At 39.9% G+C, this 22,605-nt stretch overlaps 1 protein-coding gene across 3 annotated transcripts in view; it reads left to right on the top strand.

Annotated features, from left to right (window-relative positions):
* Window positions 1-7,258: 7,258 nt before the first annotated feature.
* The window catches only part of Nbea (neurobeachin), a 467,863-nt gene continuing 452,516 nt past the window's right edge, over window positions 7,259-22,605 (top strand). For all 3 annotated transcript variants that reach the window (XM_050120186.1, XM_050120187.1, XM_050120185.1), the window contains exon 1: window positions 7,259-7,656. In XM_050120186.1, coding sequence (XP_049976143.1) covers window positions 7,387-7,656 — 270 coding nt within the window. In that variant the 5' untranslated portion in view covers window positions 7,259-7,386. The remainder of the gene's footprint in view (window positions 7,657-22,605) is intronic.

The raw sequence follows: 22,605 nt of genomic DNA, 5'->3' as shown, positions 1-22,605 counted from the left end.
GGTTAGTAAGTTACAAAGAAATATTTTGTTATTATTATTGACTTTGTTTTAATAAAGTCTCATAGAAAAACACTTAGTTTATAATGCCGTTTCTCCTACCTATGACTAGCAGAAACCAAATTTATCTTATTAAATTAGTTTGATACATCTAATAGATATGAAAATTTAGATTCAAGAATGAGATGGAAATCATAGAGTTGCTATAAAATAAGTAAATGTTTTATATACATTTATATTTATATATATGCATGCATGCTGAGCTATTTATTAAAAACCAAAACACTGAGGAGGATGCATGCTCCATTTGGGCTTTGAAAAGAGGAGAACAATGAATGAGGAAAAGGTAAGTGGAAATCATATGACTTGAAAGCTCAACACACTCTCAGATATTTCTGTCAATTTATGAACATAATTTTTAACATCTATGGAAAACGTAATGAGCCTTTATATGCTTTATCCCTTCAAGTTCTTTAAGTAATATAGATGAGGTAGTTACACAGTATTGGATCAGGGATATAGGGTCAAGGATAATTTGCCATGATTTGGGTTCAATCTATATGTTCTCATTTTGAACCCCCTTTTTCAGTCATTATGTCATGCTTTACAGATTCTTTAGAGTTAAGTATGGTTAAAAAAAAAAAAAAACAATGGCATGCCCGGGGAAAGAAAATGTTGGCTTTTAAGACATAACCATGTGAGCTGTCTGAGGATAAATTCCTGCCTTAGTAGGCTTTGCTAATGTATCTGGAAACATGTTAGTTATGTGTTGTTACTACAAACAAAATCTGGTAGAGCTTGTTTTAATATAAACAAAGGAAAAGATGACATAACTCTGGCCAACATATGATATTTCATTTAGCTCTCATGGGATTAGATCAAACAAAAAAAGAGGCTTTATATACACCACTATGTAAATATAACACACAACTAATCGGTAGGTAGAATTGAGCACTTTGTTCCTGGAGAACTCCTTTAGTTGTACAATTCTGGGTGTGGTTGTGTCTCACATGAACATCAACTCCTAAGCAGCTCTGCGAAGCATAACTCTTCAGCTGTCAGGTGGGAAGGACAGGTCAGATACCAATTCTCTTTTCTCTAGTCCAGACTTCTAGGTAAGTGAAAAGAAGTAAGGGTAAGTACTAAATCGTCTCTCTGTATGTACTATTTACTTGTACATCACAGATAATTGCTGTGATAAACTCCTGATGAAAGCAGCTCAAGGAAGGAAGGAGTATTCTGGCTGACAGTTTGGGAGTACAGCCCATCACAATGGGGGAGGTACACTGCAGCGGTGTGAGCCCCTGGTCACTCTGCCTTTGCAGTCGGGTAGACAGAGACAAGTGCAGGCATTCCACTAGCTGTCTTCTTTTTTATTCAGTCCAGGAATCTCAGGCCATGGGAGGGTGCTACTGACAGCAAGGGTACTGTTCCCTCCGCAGTTAAACCGCTCTGCGAATGCCCTCACAGACGAGTCCGGCAGTGTGTCTCCTAGGTGATTCTAAACGCTTTCAAGTTGATGATCCAGACTGTCACAATGCAGTAACTGCTTAGGTTAGTTAGTAAGTTGTTTCATGTCATTGGTCCGGTACTCAGCTATGCTAAATTATATGCATTGCTAAGCAGTTGGGCTGAGTTTGATATAGGTGCTTCCTCCTCTCTTGAAGTTTCATATAGTTTGATCACTGTTTCCAAGGATCCCTGGATAGTTCCTCATGGAATTTCTTGCCTTCCCTCTACCGAGGGTACACATTTGTGGGTTGTTTCTTTTTTTTCTTATTGTTTTGTTCTTGAGAGTAAGTTTATTTATGTAGTCTTGGCTGGCCTGGATCTTGCTGTGTCAGCTAGGTTCGCCACAAACTCATAGAAATTTACCTGCCTCTACCTCCTGAGCGCTAGAATTAAAAGTGTGAGTCCCTATTCCCAGGGCAGGGGGATTAATAATTATTTTGGAGAAATATAACAGAAATACTTCTCAACAAGAACTAGAAGATTAATTTACAAGTATAAGGAATGGTATAGGTATACTAATGTGGCTATAAAACAAAATTCCGATAATCTTAATATAATTAAAAGCAATTTATTTATCCCACATGATTTTTTGTCAAACTAAAATGATCCCTAGGAAGCAAAAAGGCCAATGGGCTATTCTGACTCCAGGTGCTGGCCGTGGAACCCAGGATCTGTGCACACTGGGCAAGCATTCTGTCTTTGATTTATATAGCCAGCCTTTAGTTGTGAACTTCTAACAGAGACAGGGATAGAAGGCCCGTTTGAGCTTCTCTTGGTGGGAAGCTTTACCGAGACGCACAACAACTGTTGTTTTTCTTTTGCACTGGATCTTTCCCTGCTCTCACCAGTGTCTTTTATCTGGTAAGATTAGTAGACATTAGATAGAGGCTTTGGTCTTGATTGCGCTGGGAAATGTGTGGGAGACTGAGCTCAGCTAGCCATAACTAGATCAAATCCTAAATTTATAACTTCCTCAAGTATGACTCACGTAACTGAATGAACCACACTTTGTATTAGTTTTTCATTTGAAAAGGGGGATAATATCTTACTCAATGCACTGTAACGAGGGTTAGAAAGAACACATTTAAGAGTACATGGCACACATGGAAGGAATGGCGCCGGACAATTATTAACTGCGAGCAGTAATGAGCGAGTAAAATCTGTGTACATTCTTAATGTGCTTTTCCCTAGCACACGTATACCATGCCTGAGGCCACTGTGGGAAACAAAACCTCATTCCATGTTTGCTATTGTAAAAATACTACACATGTAATACATAGATATGCTTTTTTTTTTCCCATCTCAGAGAAAGGATTATGTGTGTGACTACAAGTATTGGCCTGTGATTTTCTTACTTTTAGCTAGCAAGACAGAGAAAATGGAAGCATTTGTTAACCTATGTTACTGGGAGAGCCAGAAAACATGTCTCTTCGAAAGCTAAAAATGGGTATAGCATTTTCTGTTTACCTAGATGGGATCATGAATGTATTCATGAAGATAGCATTTGCACTGACAGGAATTTCAGTGGGGTTGATGAGGCTAGTGCAGAAAGACTAAATACAGTGTTCAGGGAAGAGAACACAGTAGTCACTGGGCAAAAAGGAATTGGGGTTGACTAAAGTTTTATTGTTTTAATCTTCGGACCTCAGAGTTATTCAAAGTGATCAATAGATTCTTATCTCCATTAGTTATTGTTTACAGAGGCAGCAAAACCACATTTATGTTATGTGTGTATGTATTAGTTTCTCAGGGATGCTGTAACAAACTACTAGCTAGAGTTGGAATGCAAATAGGAGTGCACTTTAAACTGTAAAGATTCTCTCACAGGGCTGGAGTCCAGAAGTCAAATAAAGGTCACCTCAGGCCATCTCTCCTTGACGGTAGGTACTACAGGAGTGTAGTTCCGTGTTTCTGGTGGTTGTCAGCAGTCCAGGCTTCTTTGTCCTCCTGTGGCAGAACTCCAAGGTCTATCTGGGTATTCACATGGTGTCCTCTCTTTCTGCCTCACTTCCTCTTCTCTGTGCTTCTTTGTCACTTTTCTTTTTGGATGGACACTAATCCTACCCAGTTAAGACTCACTCCCTTCAGTATACTTGTATCTGAACCTACATCTACAGCCATCTTCTTTTCGAAATGAGATACAAATGAATAGGATTGGCTATTAGAACTTGAATATTTTTTTCCCAAGTATTTCATAATCAACTCACAATATGTATGTGTGCCCATGTATATATGCTTTAAATACAAGGCATGTGCTTTATAAAACATAACGTTTTGGGCTAGTGACAAGGCTCAGGGGGTAAAAGTGCTTGCCATGGAAGAGTGACCCTATTCATCCCCTGAATGTCACAGTGGGAGGAGAGAAAAGTTGTCTTGTGACCTTTACACACCTGTGTGCCTGTGAGTGCACACATACTCACAGACAGAAATGCACACATGCACATAAATAATGAAATTAAAAAGTAAAGGTTATTTAATTAAAATTTTGATATTAAATTAAAAACAGAAAGCAATGGGTGGATATTAAATACATAAATCTCTAGGTAAGAATCTAGGAGTTGGATAAACATTTTTAAGAACTGAGACAAGTGGTGCACACACCAAAATGTTGGGAGTCATAGTTAAAAGATTTCCTGTCAGAAATGGAATGAGGTAAAGCTTGAAAAAGAGCCAAAGTATGGAGGGAGGGGGGCCTTGGCTCGCAGATGGACATTCTAGTTGTACTATGACAAAGAGTCACTGCTGATGCCTGGAACAGAAGATGTGGATGAATGTAGAATTTGTAGCGATGAATAAATGAAGCATTCCAGGCCACTATCTGCTTGTTAAAAGCAGACTGAAGATTTATTCATGGGATGGTGGGTCAGTGACAGTGGGGTGGAGTCCAGGAACCCAGGTGTAAACTTTCTAGCAAGATAGCAGCAATGAAAAGGAAGAGGGCTATACAAGCTGGACTGGACTGCCGGGAAGGATGGACCAATTGCTGCTGGCTTAAAGGCGGAAAGGCGTGCATGTGGTGGTGCAACTGCACACTTATATCATACTTGAGGGCACACATGTGTGTCAGGGGACCTGGAATAGTCTTTGCTGTTTTATATCCCAGAAGACTTATTTTTATAGCATTAACTTGTTTTTTTTTTTCAGATTGACTTCCTGGTTAGTTTTTAATGTTTAAGATGATTATTTTTTAAATATAAAATATTTACATTTTAGCTATTCACTATTTCAGCTGGCGATGTGCGAATTTATAATAGACATACAAATATCTGCTGGTTGGTAAAGATTAGCCTGGGTCAAGTTAGGTAAAAATGTTGAATTTCTGTGTTATGTTTGTGGTCTCTGTTTAGGAAAAGAAATTGGATTAAAAAATGGGGCGGAAGGGTTCAATGTTGAAGAAAACGTAAGTTTAAATTTGATCAAGTTGTAAATAGGTTACAATTAGTCTTTATGGATATAGGTCACTCAACACACATAGTTCCTGTATATGAAAGAGTCAAAGACACATTTTACTATATGCTAGCTACTGCTAAACGAACCTCATAGGACGGGGCTCTTCCCCGTGGGATAGGTATTATCATGCCTGTCTAGGGAATGAGGAGACTGACGGCCGCACAGCCTAAGTAGATGGCACAGATAGCGAGCGATTCAGAGCTCTGCCCATTTTCTACAGGGCACTCTAATCAGCAAGCTTTAAACAATACTTCTGAAATTTAATAAAGTAGGCAAAAGTGAGCTTTTCCAACTTTGAGTAGTGATAGTTTTCTTATTCCTCATCTCTAATAAATGAGAATGGACAAAAAACCCACAACAAACAAGCAAAAAAGAAAATGAACACACCCTTTGCTCGAGACACGAAACAGAAGATTCAGAGCTGTGAAAAGGATACTAAGCTATTCATGGAGAAAGGAAAAGCAAAGTTCAGGCTGTCAATGTTTATCAAAGCTCTCATACGAGACGTCTAGAGTAAAGCAAGAGGTACAACCTACTTATATATGCATATATATGATTATATACATGGTATATATGGTATATATATACACATATAATGTGTGTGTGCACACTGAGATAAAACCTTTCATCCTGGTTTTACATAATTTAATAGAGATTCAGCATTTTAAATTTGCCAATAAAATAGTTCTCGTAGAACTGGATGACCTGGGTCAGGTAGTTCTAAATGTCACAGGACTTCTTAATCATCACACTATGAAGTCTTATTTCTCAAGCAGTTTCAATGATATAAGCCTTTTATAATTCCGTTGCAATTTTAAATGGACATATTAGTTATCACTTCTTTCGGTTATTTTTGCACATAGTGGGAGTTTAGACTAATAACACACAACCCAGAACTAATAGTAAGCACAGGCATAAAGAAAGTTTGTCCTGCACTTTAGAAATGTTTACAAGATCCTGCATCCTGAGAGTTGACTGAAGGGCCAACAAAAGAAGATTAATAAAAAGAAAGATATTAGGATGAATTTGTATATTGACTTTTTTTCGTTTAGAGGACAAAATGATTTGAATGCACCTAAGGATTTCTAATCTTTCTGGTGACTGGCAATATGTCTTTATTGAAAAGGGCAGACCTCTTGAAATATTAAAGAAACTATATCCTTGGTGTCCTGGGAGAAACCGGCAGTCATGCTTTTTTGGTTCTAATTCATCGCCTTCAGAGATATTATCTTGTGCGTGTTAATGTTTTTTTTTATTAAAAATTTCTCACGGACTAAGGGTGGTCGTGACGACTCCCCCACATATTTGGATAATCCAAACAAATCTTGTGACTCGCATACGCTTATGGAACAGGGAGCCATCCTCAATGGGCATCATACCTGGGGATCCTTGGGGATTTCTAGCCCGGGATGTTCTGCTCCACCCAACTAGGGCACGGGCGGCGAGGCTGGGAGGCGAGTTCGAGGGCACGCTCGGCCCAGGAGGCTCCCGGTTTGACAAGTTCTATTTTTAGTGGCGCCTATAGGCGCAGGTGTCACCTCTCCGGTGGCGGGGGATGGGGTGTGGGAACCCGCGTGCGACATTGCACCTGTCTCCAGACCCCAGCCGCGAGGCGGGGGTCGCGGGCCCACGAGGGCGAGAAGGGTCACGGCGACCCGGAGCAGGTGGCCCGCCGCTCCCCGCACGTGGCCCGCCGCGCCGCGAGGCTGAGGAGGACGCCGGGCGGCCGCGCAAGCTGTGTCCTTCCCCTCAGGGCTCCTCCCCGCGCACCTGCTCACCTGTCTGTCCGATCCCGGCGCGCGTGGGGGAGGGACGAGGGGTGAGGGATGCGGAGGAGGAGCGCCGGGAGAAAAGAGGGGGTGCAACGAGGGCTCCGCCCCCCCCCACGGGTGCTGCGCGCAGGCGCAGTGGCCGCTACCGCAGGCAGGGGGCGGCAACATGGCGGAGTGAGCGGCGGCGTCGGGGCTTCACAACAACAGCGGCGCCGGTGGCAGCGGCCCGAGCTTCGGCCCCCGGCGGAGGGCGGAGGACAGTGCGAGGCGAGGCAGCATCCCCGCGGGGGGCCGGGCCGGTGACAGCGAGCTGTGGAGCTCGGTGACGGGAGCGCTGAGGGGATCTGGGAGGAGAGGTCCGAGAGGCGAGCGCCGAGGAGGCGACCCGGGAGCGGAGCCGGGGGAGACGGCTGCGGCAGGCTGGGAGAGGACCCGAGAGGAGACCTCCGCGGCGACCCCCCGAGGCGATTGGCCGAGGCGCCCCGCACGGCCGCCGGGCCCGGCTGAGGCGCGGACGGGAGCGGGCCCCGGCGCCGCGGCGCTGGTGGATGCTGGGGCTGCGAGGCGCCGGCCGGGGGGCGGGGGCCGCGGCGGGGATAACGGAACCGGCGGAGGCGGCGCGGCGGCGCTGCGCGGCTCCTCAGCAGCGGGGCGGATGGCGAGCGACAAGCCGGGCCCGGGGCTCGAGGCGCAGCCCGCCGCTCTCCTGGCCGTCGGGGCCGGCGGCGGTGGAGGCGGCGGAGGCGCCATGGGGGAGCCGCGGGGGGCGGCCGGCTCGGGCTCCGGCCCGGTGGTGCTGCCCGCGGGGATGATCAACCCTTCGGTACCGATCCGTAACATCCGGATGAAATTCGCCGTTCTCATCGGACTCATACAGGTCGGCGAGGTCAGCAACCGGGACATCGTGGAGACCGTGCTCAACCTGGTAAGGGTCCCCCCCGGGCGCCCGCGCCCTGCCTCCCCGCGTCCCTCAGCCGCCCGCCCGCCCGCCCGCCCGCGCGCGGCCACGGCCACGGCCACGGCCACCGCGCCACCTCCCTCTTGCCACCCGCGCGATGCCCAACTCAGGTCGGCTTTCTAGCACTTCCGACGACCGTCCGTTCGGGCCTGGACCGTGCGTGGAAGGGCGAGGCGGCCCTTGGGTCCTCTGGGGCTTTTTCCTCTCTTCCTCATAATTGTCCATGCTGTGGCTCCGCGAGGTGACAGCCCGGCCCCTGGGGCACGACACCCCCATTCCCCCCCCCCCCCCCCGCGCGCCTCCAGCTCCCGAAATGCGAGAAGCGCACTCGGTCCAACTTGAGCAGCTGAGGGGCTGTGTTTTCCGGGGAGAGCGACGAATGATGCAGATTTTGCATCTGTCCTTCGGTACATTCTGAGGCTGTGATGGAGAGCGCGGTGCCTGTGCTCACCCCGACTCCCGTCTCCAGGCGACCTTCCCCTCTTTGTGATCATCGCTCTCCTTCCCTTAGCCTTTGGGGGGGTGGGTGTGGGGCGCAGAAGGTGTTAAAATGGAAGGGGCACCCGATCATACAGGTTGGTTCCCGTGGTTGCCTTCTGGAGCGTGGCTTGTGGAGAAAGAGCGGAGGGGAAGATTTCAAAGGCAGCCTAGGTTTTGGCTCCTTTCAGGGCAAGAGTTACTGCAGAACTGTGTATGACTTAATGTTTTGCGCTATCTACAGGGAGTCTAAGCAGTGTTCCCGATGGCAGGGAAAGAAAGAAAGGAGAGGAAAATTGTGAATAGAGCATAATTAAGGGTGGTTCATGGATCTTGCGTTTTGTAAATGCAGTGGTTTGGAGATATTTTGTTCTGTTTTGTTTTTGTTTTCTGCAGCAAAGCTTTTCAGTTTCTTCTGCAACATCTAGCCCTTGACATTCAGTAAGGTTGGGTTTTGGAAGGCAAGGTGTAAACCAGGAGCAGTTGACCATTGTGCTTGGTGTGAAGTCGAGGGATAAAAAAAAAATGCTTGCTAGGGGATTTTTTTTTCCATACTCATGTAGTCTGAATTTTCAGTGAAGCAATTATTTTTATTTGATGTGCTGGAAAATTGAGAGAACACTGCAGCTAAGGCAGCGGTACTCTGAGACACGGATTAGATAATGTCTGTGCTTTATGAACCTTTGAGATTCACAGGAAAGTTGAAGCACTTGTTTTCCTTTCTGCTAGCGTGTCAGGTCAAAGATAGGTTATCTGTCTTTGCTGTATTTATGGCTGCTTGGATACAAAGCACCTCTTTTAGTTTTGCGGACCTTTCAAACAAACCACCACGAAAGTCAGTGTAAGTTAGTGAGGTGGTTATCCCATAGGCATAACCAGTTCTTTTCAAAGCACTGGTGTGAATATGGTTTTCTTTGTATTTTACCTTATCTCAAATAGGCCATTACTTTTATCGTTACTCCCCCCAGAAGACATGCAGTTTCAAGAAATGTATTCATGTGTTAGCTGCTACCCAATTTATGTGCATTTTAAGGAACATACACACACATTTTAAGTTTTTCCATTTTTCTGTTGTCAATGGATTTTTACTTTGGATGATGTGATAATGGCATTTGTGTGCTTACCTAGTGCGTTGTAACCTGATAAGAGGTAGTAGGGCTCCTGATTTGAATATGGAACCAGTGTGGACTCTGCAGCAGCCATGCCTGCTGGATCAGTTCTTAACAGATGGGTTCATTAGATACACAGTAGACTAAAAATGGAAGTGAAGTATTTCTTTTTTGGTAAAAAAAGACATTTAACTCTTCAGTGAAATGAAATGTACCATAAATGATGCAAACATTTTTTTTCTTTTTAAATATTTAGTTTTAGCTTAGACCTTAGAAATAATGTGATACCAAAATTGCATACACCTCCATTCCCCAATTTGATCTTTGCATGGAAACACTAAGTGCAATCTATTTTCAGATGGAGACTTTTGAGGTAAAAAGTAGATGGCAAAGGAGCTATTCATTAGTATGTTGCTGGCTGTATTGTAGTTCCTGAATTAGCCATGTGAGGTATAGGTTTTGGCATTGTAGATTTAAGGTTAATTAACCTTAATAGTTCAAAATAGTCGTACTTGAAATTGTGGAATTTTAAGTTGGTTATTAAAAGTTTATTTACAATTATAATAATTATCAAAGCCTTATTTTTATTTGGTAAGTAAGCACAACTAGTAAAATTTATTTGGAGTACTTGAGTGATGTGTTAGAAGTTGGAAGCTTTTAAGCTTTTAATATTTCTAAAATGAATTTTTTTACTTTGGATCTTAAGTTAAACGTGAAAGCACAATGTAAGGTGGACACCTTGAAACATCATTTCCATTGGCCAGTGACTGGGAAGGAAGGGAACTAATGAGACCTTGGGTTTCTACAGTGTCTTGGCATAGTCAGTCACCTTTGACAAAGTATTTTTGTTTGTTCCTGTTCATTCATTCTTTCCGTATAATAAGAAAGTATGAGAAAACTGGTGTTTGGTCTTCAGGTGCTGTTTCACATTTGCCTTACCTGAAAAACATTTGCAAAGTAAAGTCTGAGTATGTAGTATAATACAGGACTTCATAGCTCTGCTTGAAATTTTTCTGCTTTTTATCCAAGGCAGTGGACATTTCCCCTACCCAGGGTTTGTAGGGAAGAATGACAGAGTAACAGATAAAGTGGATGATGTCATTGTAAGTGCTTGTCTTGTGTATCATGGTGTTGTAGGTGACTTAAAACATCCAAATATGGAACAGAGCTTTCAGGAAAGCGACCGAATTAGGTTGAAAATAATGTTACATAGCCAGTGTCAAGGATTTGCCTTGTGGCTCTACCAGTGACCGAAACTAGTCAGGAAGTTGGCTTCAGGAGGAACTTTTTTATGTGGCATCATAAGAGAATTTATGTTGAAGAGGTTTTATTGGTTAGCTTCTCATGTAAAGCAGGCATACTCAAGTCATTGTTTCCTTTGTAAACATACTTGATATGTATTTATAGAAAGTTTCTACTTCCTTCCAGGAAATGCTATGCACATCTCATGTCTTATCTTTGTTTGTAACACAGAAGTTTCTTTTTTAAAAAACGTATTTTTTAGGAAAGATAAAAGAGAATTAATATTTAATAAAATAATTACAACAGTGTTTAAAAATCTTTAGGTAGTATAAATTTTAAATATAATTGTAGACTGCAACTATAATCATAGATTTGTTTCATGAGTTATTGAATTTGATTTTTTTCATGAGTATAGATTATTTTAAATTACTATACAATGTATCATTGTGTCTTCAGTTGTAAGAATGATAGTATTCTAACTTCTTAAAAATATAAATGGTGTAACAGTTTAGTGTATTAAAAGATGCAACTAAATGCACGAGGGCATTTAGACTAGTAAATTCCTCTTGGTATATGGATCATGGTAGTTTTGTGAGGGGGGTATTTATTTATTTATTAATAAACTATGACTGTAGCCCTTCTTCCTTGAGAGTCTCTTCATTTACAAATTGGTAATCAGAATAATTTATATTTTACTGATAGAATTTCATAAATCAAATACATTTAAATTGAATTTATTAAATATATATATGTTGTACTAGCTGGCCCTTTTGTTTTTCCCAGCCACCTGGCTAGCTTACACCCAAAATAACCACACAGAAACTGTATTAATTAAAACACTTATTGGCCATTAGCTCTAACTTTTTATTGGCTAATTTTTACATCTTAATTTAATCCATTTCTATTAATCTTTGTATTGCCACGTGACTGTGGCTTACTGACAAGATTCTAACCAGTGTTCATCTCAGGCAGGAGATCCATGGCATCTGCCACTCTGCCCTGCCCTTCTTCTGAGCATTTAGTTCTGTCTACTCTGCCTACCTAAGTTCTGTCCTATCAACTAGGTCAAGGCAGTTTCTTTATTCATTACCCAATGAAAGCAACACATAAACAGAAGGAACTCCTACACCATTTCCCCTTTTCTGTTTAAACAAAAAGGAAGGCTTTAAATTTAACATAGTAAAATTACATATAACAAAACAGTTATTAAGTAAGAATTATAGTTATAATATTTATATCTATTTTATTTTTTATTATAACAAAGGAAAACTGTAACTATAACTTTATTTTTTAACTCTATCAAAGACGTTAGAAGGATATAATATTATCTATGTAAACTGGAAGTGTATTATAAACAACTTTTAAAACTGTAGAATTGACAGAGACATCTCACTGTCTGGACAGTTACCCAAAGTTTTTTTGTGATTGGTTTAGGTTGAACATTTCTTTAAAGGGTCATATAATTGATGCCAGGACTTTTTGAACCTTCCTAGTTAAGACACTGAACAGGTAGATTCTTTAGTATATGGCTGTAGTTTCTGCTTTCAAATTTGACCAAGTATGAATTGAAGAGAGCTAAATGTCTTGATTCAGTATCAGTGCCTCTGTGCCTGCCATGATTGACTGTTTGTCTTAGTTATTTTTCATTGTCAACTTGACACAGTCTAGAGTCATCTTGAGAGAATGACCTTGATGGAGGAATTACCTAGATCAGATTGGGCATAGTTATGGGGATTATTGTTTTATTTGATGTAGGAGGGCCCCACTCACGGTGGGTGGCATCTTTCCCTGGTTAGAAGGCCCTGCGCTCCTGAGCATAGGCCTTCAAGAAAGCTAGCAAGTAACATCCCCTCATGATCTTTGCTTCATAATTCTGCTTGAGTTTCTGCTCTGAATTTTCTCAAGGATGAATTGTAAAATGAAATACACCTTTTCCTTCCCTAAGTTGTTTTTGGTCTTGGTGTATAGCAGCAACAGAATAAAACTAGAACATTTAAATGTTCTTTTAAGATACATTATCGTTATTAGTTTTGAATCAAATGAAGTTGGGTTTTTATCAGTTGTGAATGGAAAGAATTCCTCTGCTAGTACAGAATTAGTATTTGAAATGAGACATTTTAAGATACAGAGTTTGCAAGCTGAGGTGGAGTGTGAGGCAATGAGAGGATTGCCTTCTTGGCAACTATTTTTTGATGGTTATAAAGCAACTGTTTAAATTGTCACCATGTTACCTTGCTACGCAACTGTTTGAGCTGGAATTTAGGGATGGTAGAGTTTTCTTGGAAACTCTTTGGGACCCCCTTATAATGTATAACATTAGAACAGCTTGCTTTGGTCTAAACTTGCATGCCTGAAAGGAAAAGAAATTTTTTTTCCCCAAAGTGAGAGAGGTCTCTTCTGCAGTAGCTGCATCAAAGATGGAAGAGCAACAAACTATCAAGAAAATTGTAAGCGAGAAGGCCATTTTTACCTTATGCTAAATTGATAAGAAAGAACTTTAAATGATAAATGTTCCATTTAGGTACCTCATCCAGTGTACTCCCAGCTTCCAGACATACGTCAAAGTGAATCCAGTCTACAGAGCATTAAATGAGGATGCAGCCAGGGTGGTAGAGTAGCTGTGCCACCTCAGCCTTAGTGTTTGCTTATTGTGCTGCAGGGAAGATCTTAAGATGAGGGTGGAGGCAGGACTTAGTTCTGTAAGACTACAACTTAAAAGCTGAACCTAAATTGATAGCCTGTATCTCAGCAAGACCTATTGTTTTGGTTACTAATTCAAGCTATTGACTTAAGTACATAACTAAAAGTCAGTAAGGTTTTAGGGAAACTGTACTTCCAGAAAATACTCAGCCTGATCAAAAGCCCATGTTCGTTCGCTCTTTCTTTCTTTCTTTCTTTCTTTCTTTCTTTCTTTCTTTCTTTCTTTCTTTCTTTTTGTTGCCAGTCAAGTCTTTATTATTCATGTTTCTGCTAGAACACAGCTGCACATAAAAGCAAACTTTAATGTCATAGTAGTAGCTAAATTGTATCTGATGAAACAGTGGAAATCAGTCCAGGATGACTGATGGCGCAGAAATAATTGGCCATTCATATGGGAAAGAGCAATTGAAGAAAATATTCTATCTTCAATTCTTTTAATTTAGATACAATATCCAGAAGCTGAATGGCTTATATTCTAATGATTATACTTGTTTTCCTTTTTTTGAAAACAGACTTTTTTCTCATGTAATATATCATGATTATGGTTTCCCCTCCCTCTACTTCTCCTAGTTCCTCCCCACCTCCCTTCCATTTCGATCCATTACCTTTATGTCCCTTATTAGAAAACAAACAGGATTCTAAGGGATAATAATAAAATAAAATATGATACGATAAAACAAAAAATAACCCATTGGCATTGAACAAAACAAACAGAAGGAAGTGATTCCAAGAGAAGGTACAAGAAACAGAGACCCACTTATTATTCCCACACACAGGAATCCCACAAAACCCACTAAACTGTTAGCCGTAATAGAAACACAGAGAACCTGGTGCAGACCCATGCAGGCCTTGCATGCTGCCTCAGTCTCTATGAGTTCATATGTGCATTGCTCCTGTTGATTTGGAAGGCCTTGTTTTCTGGGTGTCCTCTGTCCCTTCTGGCACTCAAACTCTGCCTCCTCTTCTTCAGGGTTCCCTGAACTCTGAGGGGAGAGGTTTGATGGAGACATTCCTTTTATGGGTGAGTGTTCTAAGATCTTTTACTCTGCTTAATGTCTGGGTCTCTGTATTTTTTCCCATTGCTGCAGGAGGAAGCGTCTCTGATGCTGGCTGTGCAAGGTCCTGGTCTATGAGTATAGCAGAATGTCATTAGGATTTATTTTATTGCTACTTTTTTTTAAGAGCATTAATATGTAGTTTTCCCCTAGGTCCCTGGGATATCTAGTGCCAGGTTCTTGGTCATCTATGAAGTGTCTAGTGTGGGTCCCGTCTTGTGGAGTGGGCCTCATGGCAAATCAGATATTGGCTGGTTTCTCTCACAAGCTTTGTGCCACCATCACCCCAGCATATCTTGCAGTCAGGATACCATTGTACATCCAAAGGTTTTGTGGCTGGGTTGGCATTTTGGTAGCCTACAAAAAATTCCCTTTTGTATCAAAGATGCTAGCTAGCATGCAGGGTAAAAACTCAATGTAGGCATCAGCCCCATTTCTCCATATTCAAGGATTTGTTTTTTTCCTTTTTTCTTTTTTTTTTTCTTTTTTGGATTTTTCGAGACAGGGTTTCTCTGTGGCTTTGGAGCCTGTCCTGGAACTAGCTCTGTAGACCAGGCTGGCTTCGAACTCACAGATATCCGCCTGCCTCTGCCTCCCAAGTGCTGGGATTAAAGGCGTACGCCACCACCGCCCGGCTATGTTCAAGGATTTGTGTAGGTGTTGTCTTTAGCAGTAAGGTCTTGATGTCAAGTTTGTGGAGAGCAACTTATAGTCTTGGCAACAGACTGTGTTTTGGGGGATTCCCAAGGGACCCCTTTGACTAGCAACTCAATTAGATGTAACTCTGTACTGAAAGCTTCATTTGGTGACAAGAGGTGACCAGTTGGGGCTTTGTCTTCTCCCTCTGCATTTTTTGGCAATATTATTTAGATTGTGTATATATATATATACATATATATGTATATATATACAGCCAAATATATATAATATAGTCATATATATATCATATACACACATATGTAGACTCATATGTATGAAGATTCTGCTGTATTTGGTTTCTATATTACTCCTCAAATGGCCCTTAATTTTAGTTGTCTTTTCCTGTATTCCTTTCCTTGGCCTCTTCTTCTCTCCTGCCCCCCACTTGATCTTCCTATTCTAGCCACAGCCACGCATTTACAACTGTATTTCCCTTTCCTAAAAATATGTATCTATTTGCCCTAGTTCCTTAGTCTATATCTAACCTCTGTGATTCTACGGATTGTAGCTTGGTTATCATTGACTTCACAGATAATGTCTCTATATAAGCAAATGCATACCATATCTCTCTTTCTTGGTTTTGGATACTTAACTTAGGATGATTTTTTTCTAGTTGCATCTATTTACCTGAAAATAATACTCCATTGTGGATATGTACCAACATTTTTTTTATTCATTATTTTTGTTGAGGGACACCTAGTTTGTTTCCATTTTCTGGTGAAGTGAAGCAGCAATGAACACGATTAAACAAGTGTTTTGTGGTAGGATGAAGTGTCCTTTGGGTATATGCCCAAGGGTGGTACAGCAGGATCTTGAGGTAGATTGATTCCTATCTTCCTGAGGAACCATTGCACTGATTTTCATTGTGACTGCACATGTTTGCACTCCTACCAGAAATGGATAGTGTTCCCCCTATTCAACATCCTTGCCAGCATGAGCTGTCTGTCACTTGTGTTATTGATCTTAGCCATTCTGACAAGTATAAGCTGAAATCTCAAAGTAGTTTTGATTTGAACTTTTCTGGTGGCTAAGAATGTTGAATATAGTATTTCTCAGCCATTTAAATTTCTTCTATTGAGGATTTTTTTGTACCCCATTTTCCAATTGGGTTGTTTTCTTGATGTCTAGTTTTTGAGTTCTTTATATATTTTGGATTTTAGCCTTTTATTGAATGTGGAGTTGATAAAAATCTTTTCCCATTCTATAGGTTGCTGCTTTGTCCAAATAACAAGGTATATTGCCTTACAGAAGCTTTTCTGTTTCATCAGGTCCCATTTATTAATTGTTGATCTTAGTGCCTGTGCTAGTAGTGTTCTGTTTAGAAATTCGTTTCCTCTGCCACTGAGTTTAACGCTATTTCCCACTTTCTCTTCTGTCAGGTTCAGTATATCTGGTTTTATGATAAAGTCTTTGATCCATTTGGACATGAGTTTTTAAAGGATGATTAAGTATGGATCTATTTGCATTCTTATGTAACCATCCAGTTTGATCAGCACTATTTGTTGAAGATGTTCTTTTTTCTAGTGTTTATTTCTGGCCTCTTTATAAAAATCAGGTATCAGGCTGGGCGGTGGTGGCGCACGCCTTTAATCCCAGCACTCGGGAGGCAGAGGCAGGCGGATGTGAGTTCGAGACCAGCCTGGTCTACAAGTGCTAGTTCCAGGATAGGCTCCAAAACCACAGAGAAACCCTGTCTCGAAAAACCAAAAAATAAATAAATAAATAAATAAATAAATAAATAAATAAATAAATATCAGGTATCCATAGGTATGTGGATTTATGCCGGGGTCTTCAGTTCTGTTCCATCGATCAGTGTGTTTGTTTTTATGCCAAGATCGTTCTTTTTTATTACTAAAGCTCTGTAGTACAATTGAAGTCAGGTGTGGTGATACCTCTGGTAGTTCTTTTATCATTCAGGATTGTTTGAACTGCCCACAGTGTTTTTTTTAGGAAGTTCTCATTCTAAGCCTGAGACATCTCAAAGAAGTGGGATGCCTGAGCAGTAGACCTGCTAGTTGGAAAATATCCTAGGGAAGGTAACAGAAAAGTGAGAGAATGAATAGGTTCTTCCAAAATTAGCTGCCTGAATAATTCCATTTGCCAGGATGTGAAATTATGCTTATTCTGTCCATGGATACACTTAGAATTAGGGGCTGTGATTTACTTTACAATATGCTTGGTTAAGTGACAGTAATCATGGTTTGTGTGTGTGTTTAACTATTTCATATTAGTTGTATGAAGAGTATTTGAATTATGAATTTCTTATGTAGCTATATATTGTCAGCTTTTGGAGTTACTACTAAGAAGGATGTATGATTTGAGGTGAACAAGAATAGTGTTTATAAGACTAAAAATTAGACTGGATGCACTAACTTGGCATTATGTTTTTTAAAATTTATTTTTATTGATGATGGTAGGGTGGTGAAATCATCTTCTGTTTCAGATAAAGACAGTAGAAGTATTGATATAAAAATGTTCCATTATCTACAGGCAGTGGTGGCGCACGCCTTTAATTCCAGCACTTGGGAGGCAGAGGCAGGTGGATCTCTGTGAATTCAAGGTCAGCCTGGTCTACAGAGTGAGTTCCTAGAGAGCTACACAGAGAAACCCTGTCTCAAGAAAAGTTCTGTTATCTGTCTGTCTTTCTGTCCATCCCTCCATCTGTCTGTCTGTCCTTCCACCTGCCTGCCTGTCTGTGTACCTCCCTATCTATGTGTCTATCTATTCTATGTGAGTAATATGACCCGAGTGTTATAGATTTTTTTGGACTTTGACTGCTTAGCATCTGGTCTTTTTTGCTGTTAACAGTTTGAGATTTTTGACATTCTTTTGAGGAATTACGTTTTCCCATTTTTATAGTTTGGTGTTTCCTTGGACCATACTGATAACTGGTTTATCAGAAACAGAAACTGTTTATAAAATGTAGCTGTACTTTTTAGACAGTTTGATAACATTTTATTCTGTTGCAGAAATTTTCAGTGAATTGTTAAAATGCTAGAATGTAAATGTAAAGTTGACTGGCAGTCTTCCACAGTGAAAGGAGTAACACAAAGATATTTGAACCAAGAGGTGAATTGCAGAGGGCATCTTTAGAACATCTCAAGTCTGTTGGTTATATGTTCATATGTTTCAGTGTGTTAAGATAACTCATTTCCTATTTTGCTTGTGCTTGTTTGAGTCCTTTTCCTCATGATTGCATGTCAACGACTCCTAATATTTTAAATTATAAATTGAAAAAAATCCCTTAGGGTATTAAATATTGCAGGACAAACAATAAAAGTATGGATTTTCCAAAGGACTTGTATGTTTCAAAAAGGAGAAATAAACATGGTTAATTACTATCAATATTCATTCTCACTAAACAAGAACACGAGGTAGTAACATGAACAAAATGATTATTATTTGTTAGGGAATGCAAAAAACATTCTTAAATACTGTTGCTGAGCATAAAAATGTTATAATTGTATGAATGTAATTTTAGAAGTACTGATCAGGAATTTGAAAAAGCTTCCTGTGCTTAATTCTTAATTTTTTGATTGTTTTTGAGAAAGGCTGGCCTAGAGTTTACTGTGTAGCAGGATGACTGTAAGTTTCTGTTCTGCCTGTCTGCACCTTAATTAGTGCTGGCAGATGTGCTTTACCACATCCTGTTTATGTGGTGCTGGAAACTGAAATAAGAGCCTTATACACGCTAAGCAAACATTGTACCAACTGAACTAAATCTCTAGCCCTAGGCTTCTTTAGCTTAGGAAAATTTACCCTTGGACAGGTTAGAAAGTAAATGTAGTTTAGTGTTATAAAGCACTTAACAACAATCTATTTGGTAGTAGGAAAAAGTTAAATAATTTTACAGCCATGTTATAATTATTATACAGTTTACAGTAATGATTTCTCTGTTTTTTTTTCTGTCATGTCTCTCTAATGTGGGTTATCTGCCTGATTAGATTGTTGTGCATATTAAATGTAATTATTACATGCAAAGATCTTAGGGCATAGATAATATTTACTACTTATTGTTGTTCATTTTCTTAGTCTAAAAAAAGAGTAACTTAACTAAAATAAATGCAAAATATCTGAACCTGGGAACCTATCAAAAAAGATCTCAGGTGCCCCCATCATATACTCCTGAATCTTGCTCTCATTTCACATGATGCCTGTGGTACTCTCTCTCCCTCCTTACCTCCCTTCCACTTTTCCTTTCTTCTCTAATTTCCTACTTTGAGGAGGGTAGAGACTAGGAAAGGAATAGGCATGAGGTAACACATGTTTCTTTACCTGGAACCTGCTGCGTCTATTCCTTCCTTCACGTGGCTGAGTCTTACATGGATATACAGTAAGGCATGAATGATGATCCCAGGAAAATAATACCTCCCTCTGGGAATATTTGTTTAAATATTTAGAAAACTACTTGGATAACAAGCCTAAGGGGCAAGTTATAGGATTAAATACCATTTCATGATTACTTAGTTTTAGAAAATAATTTCAGTGATAGTCTCAATGACTGACAACATCCTGTTCATTTGTGAAATTGAACTGTATAGTCTAATTCTTAGACTACTGTTTCTTTTGAAGATACTATCTTTTACAGCTAGGTTCAGAAAGTAAGACTGCAAGAATGGGAAGCAATTAGACAAGTTAGACAATTATTTGGTGCTGAATAGCTTTGTTAGACTTAGATCCTTAGATTCTAAAATAAGGTTTCTTCCTCATTACTAAATAAAATATGGTACCCAGAGATTATCTCAAAAGTACCATTGTGTGAGGAAATGACATTGAGTGGTAATGCTTCCCTGAAGAGAGAAATAAAAATGTATGCGATACAATTGGATGGATTTACACACAGAAGTTACTTAGCAAAAATTGTATTGTGAGCTATTTTTGAGTTTGAAAATGATTTATTACACAGTATTGTAAGTGACCTTTTTACTTTTATGTTTTTAGATTTTTACTAGGCAGATTGGATCATTTGTATAGTGTTGGGAATCAAAAATTAGTAGTATGGATTAAAACTATACAGAGAAAAAATAGGTTTGGTGACATTCTTGTTGAATATTAGAGGTAGTATAAGATGCATTACATACATGTGCTTGAATACACATTGAACTGCCCTACTTATTTTAATGAAATAGATAATGTAACTTCTAATTATTATGATTTCTCTCTTAATTTGCTAATGTAGAGCAAATATTGATACAGGATTTTTATGAGATTGTAAATGTTTAGATATGTCTCCTTTTCATAAGTGTTTTCCTTTGCTGAGGGAAATAACTTGTGCTTAAAGTTGACGTATAAGCATTTCTGCTATAATGCCGAGCTTTCACTTTTGGAAGAGGAATTGGCATAAATAGGTTGGCCTTGTTTTTACACCTTGATTCTTAATGGCCTTTTCCAGTTCTTGGAGTAAGTGGGGGTTTATTATTCTTGTCACTTACAGAGTCTGGCTGAGGTTAAGGGGGGCTTGTCTGAGGTTGCATAGCTGCTTGCTTCAGGGATGGCCTACCAAACTAGATCCTCCATTTCTAAGTTTGCTGTTGTTTATAATTTCTTTGGTAGTAATGATATTGGCAGTGTGCCAGCAGTATTATTGACTCTTTATATCTCAGTTCAGTCATTATCACCTGAGATATAAAGGCATCAAAAAGCTCTTTGCCTTTTCAAGTTAAACAAATTCTCTTGTGAATGAGTTCTAGAATTTATTTTTTAAGGAATGTGAATTAATGTAAGAATATCTTCTCTTTTTAAGAGTTACATCAAGTTGCATATTACCTGTGAAATTGTCACTATTGTTCAACTCTCATATTCTTCCTTTTTCCTAAAACATTCCTACTCACGTTTAAGACTCTGGTCTTAATTATTACCTATTTAAGCAAACCTTCTCTGGTATACCTTTAAAACGTGCTCCTCCCATTCTGCTCTCTTTAAGTTTTGTTTATACCTCAAATTCAACACTTGAACATTCTAATTGTTTGTTTACTTGTTGAACTACCTGGAGAATTATAATCCCTTGAGGATCATTGTATTTATTATCTCTCAGCTTGCTATTTTGAATACTTAACACAGAATCTGGCATTTTGTGGTGCATAGCTACCTTCTTATTTCTTAGTATTTTTTTCACTTTTGATATAATCTCATAAATAGACTTGTTTTGGTCATGTTCTACTTGAGAATTCTGTACTTGCTGATTCTTTTGATTTCTTTATTGGCCATTTGCTTTAGCATTTCTGTGTTTACTTTTACAAGTAAAGGGATACTAGTGGTATCTAGGTTCATATATGCATAGTTCATGTTGAAAAGAAAGTTATCTGAGCATTGAAGATAGGTAAGGAGACATGGTGCCTTCCCTATGGTCTGATAAGGTCTGATCGCTGTATGACTTGATTAGATGAGAATGTTGGTTGAAATCCTAAGTGTTTCACAGACTAGGAATTAACCAGTTCCTTGACTTTACCCAGTCTATCTTTTTTTCTGTTTGTCTTGATGACTATAGTTCCCTTTACTTTGTGACTCTCTGGTTTATAACTTTTAAGTAGAATCAAGCTTTTTGTTTTTTGACAGATGGACTTTCTTGCCAGTTTATTTTTCTTTATCATTTATTTTTGCAGGCTAAATTACATTTTTTAAAAATTTATCTGTTTATTTTACACCCTGGCAGTAGCCTTCTCCTTATCTTCCCCCACTCCCTCTCTTCTCCTCCCTCCTCCAAATCCCCCAATCCTCTCCTGTCTCCATCAAGGAAAGGGCAGGTCTCCCATGATATAAATAAAACATGGTATATCAAGTTTCAGTAAGGCTAAGAACTTTCCTATCTATTAAGCCTGGAAAAGGTGACCCAGTATGAGGAATAGGGTCTCAGATGCTAGTAAAATATTCAGGAGACAGCCCCTGTTCCCACTGTTAGGAGTCCCACAAGAGGACCAAGCTACACAGCTGTAACAATATAGGAGCCCAAGGTTGTGGATCTGTTCCACCTTGACGAAAGGTCAGAGAGTTCAGGCCTATTCTTGCTTCTTCAAGGTTATGACGGGAGACTTGACCCACAGGGAGTAACTGCCTACAGGATGGTTGGCCTAAGGTGTGCTTGCTGCATGTTCTGCCTAAACAACAGAATACTTAGCTCAGGATATAGTTACTTGATTCTTCCATGCTTGCAGGTATTGAAGAGGTAATTGCTCTGTTTGTTCTTTGTATCATGTTAAATATATCTTTTGCCTTCTTCCCTCCTTTTGGATTGGGGTATATAAGCATATGAAAAATAAATGGGCAGGCAAATTTAGTATTCAATGAGTTACCCTCCCGACTCTATTTCCTTTGTATCTCTGTTGTCTGCCTAATGTTTCTAATCTACATGCCCCTATCCTAGAACATACAAACCTGTTGAGGCTGGACCCCGACATAAAGTATATGCAGAGTGCCCAGGTCAGTCTCATGCAGGCTTTCTGGTTGTACGTTGAATCTCTGTGAGTCTCTATGAACCCAGGTTAGTTGATTCTGAGTTTTCTTTTTTCTTTTTTATTTTTTTCCTTCTGTTTCTTTTTTTTTATTGAGAATAAGAAAAAAAAAGTTTCCGCCTCCTCCCAGCCTCCCATTTCCCCCCTCCCCCACTCTTCTCCCCCTCCCCCCTCTCCTCTCCCCCT

This window comes from Alexandromys fortis, unplaced genomic scaffold (genome assembly GCF_014885135.2).
Source record: "Alexandromys fortis isolate MF-2015 unplaced genomic scaffold, M_Fortis_MF-2015_v1.1 scaffold_172, whole genome shotgun sequence".
NCBI lineage: Eukaryota > Metazoa > Chordata > Mammalia > Rodentia > Cricetidae > Alexandromys > Alexandromys fortis.
The sequence above is the reverse complement of the archived record's forward strand: the minus strand, read 5'-3'. Positions and strand labels throughout refer to the sequence as shown.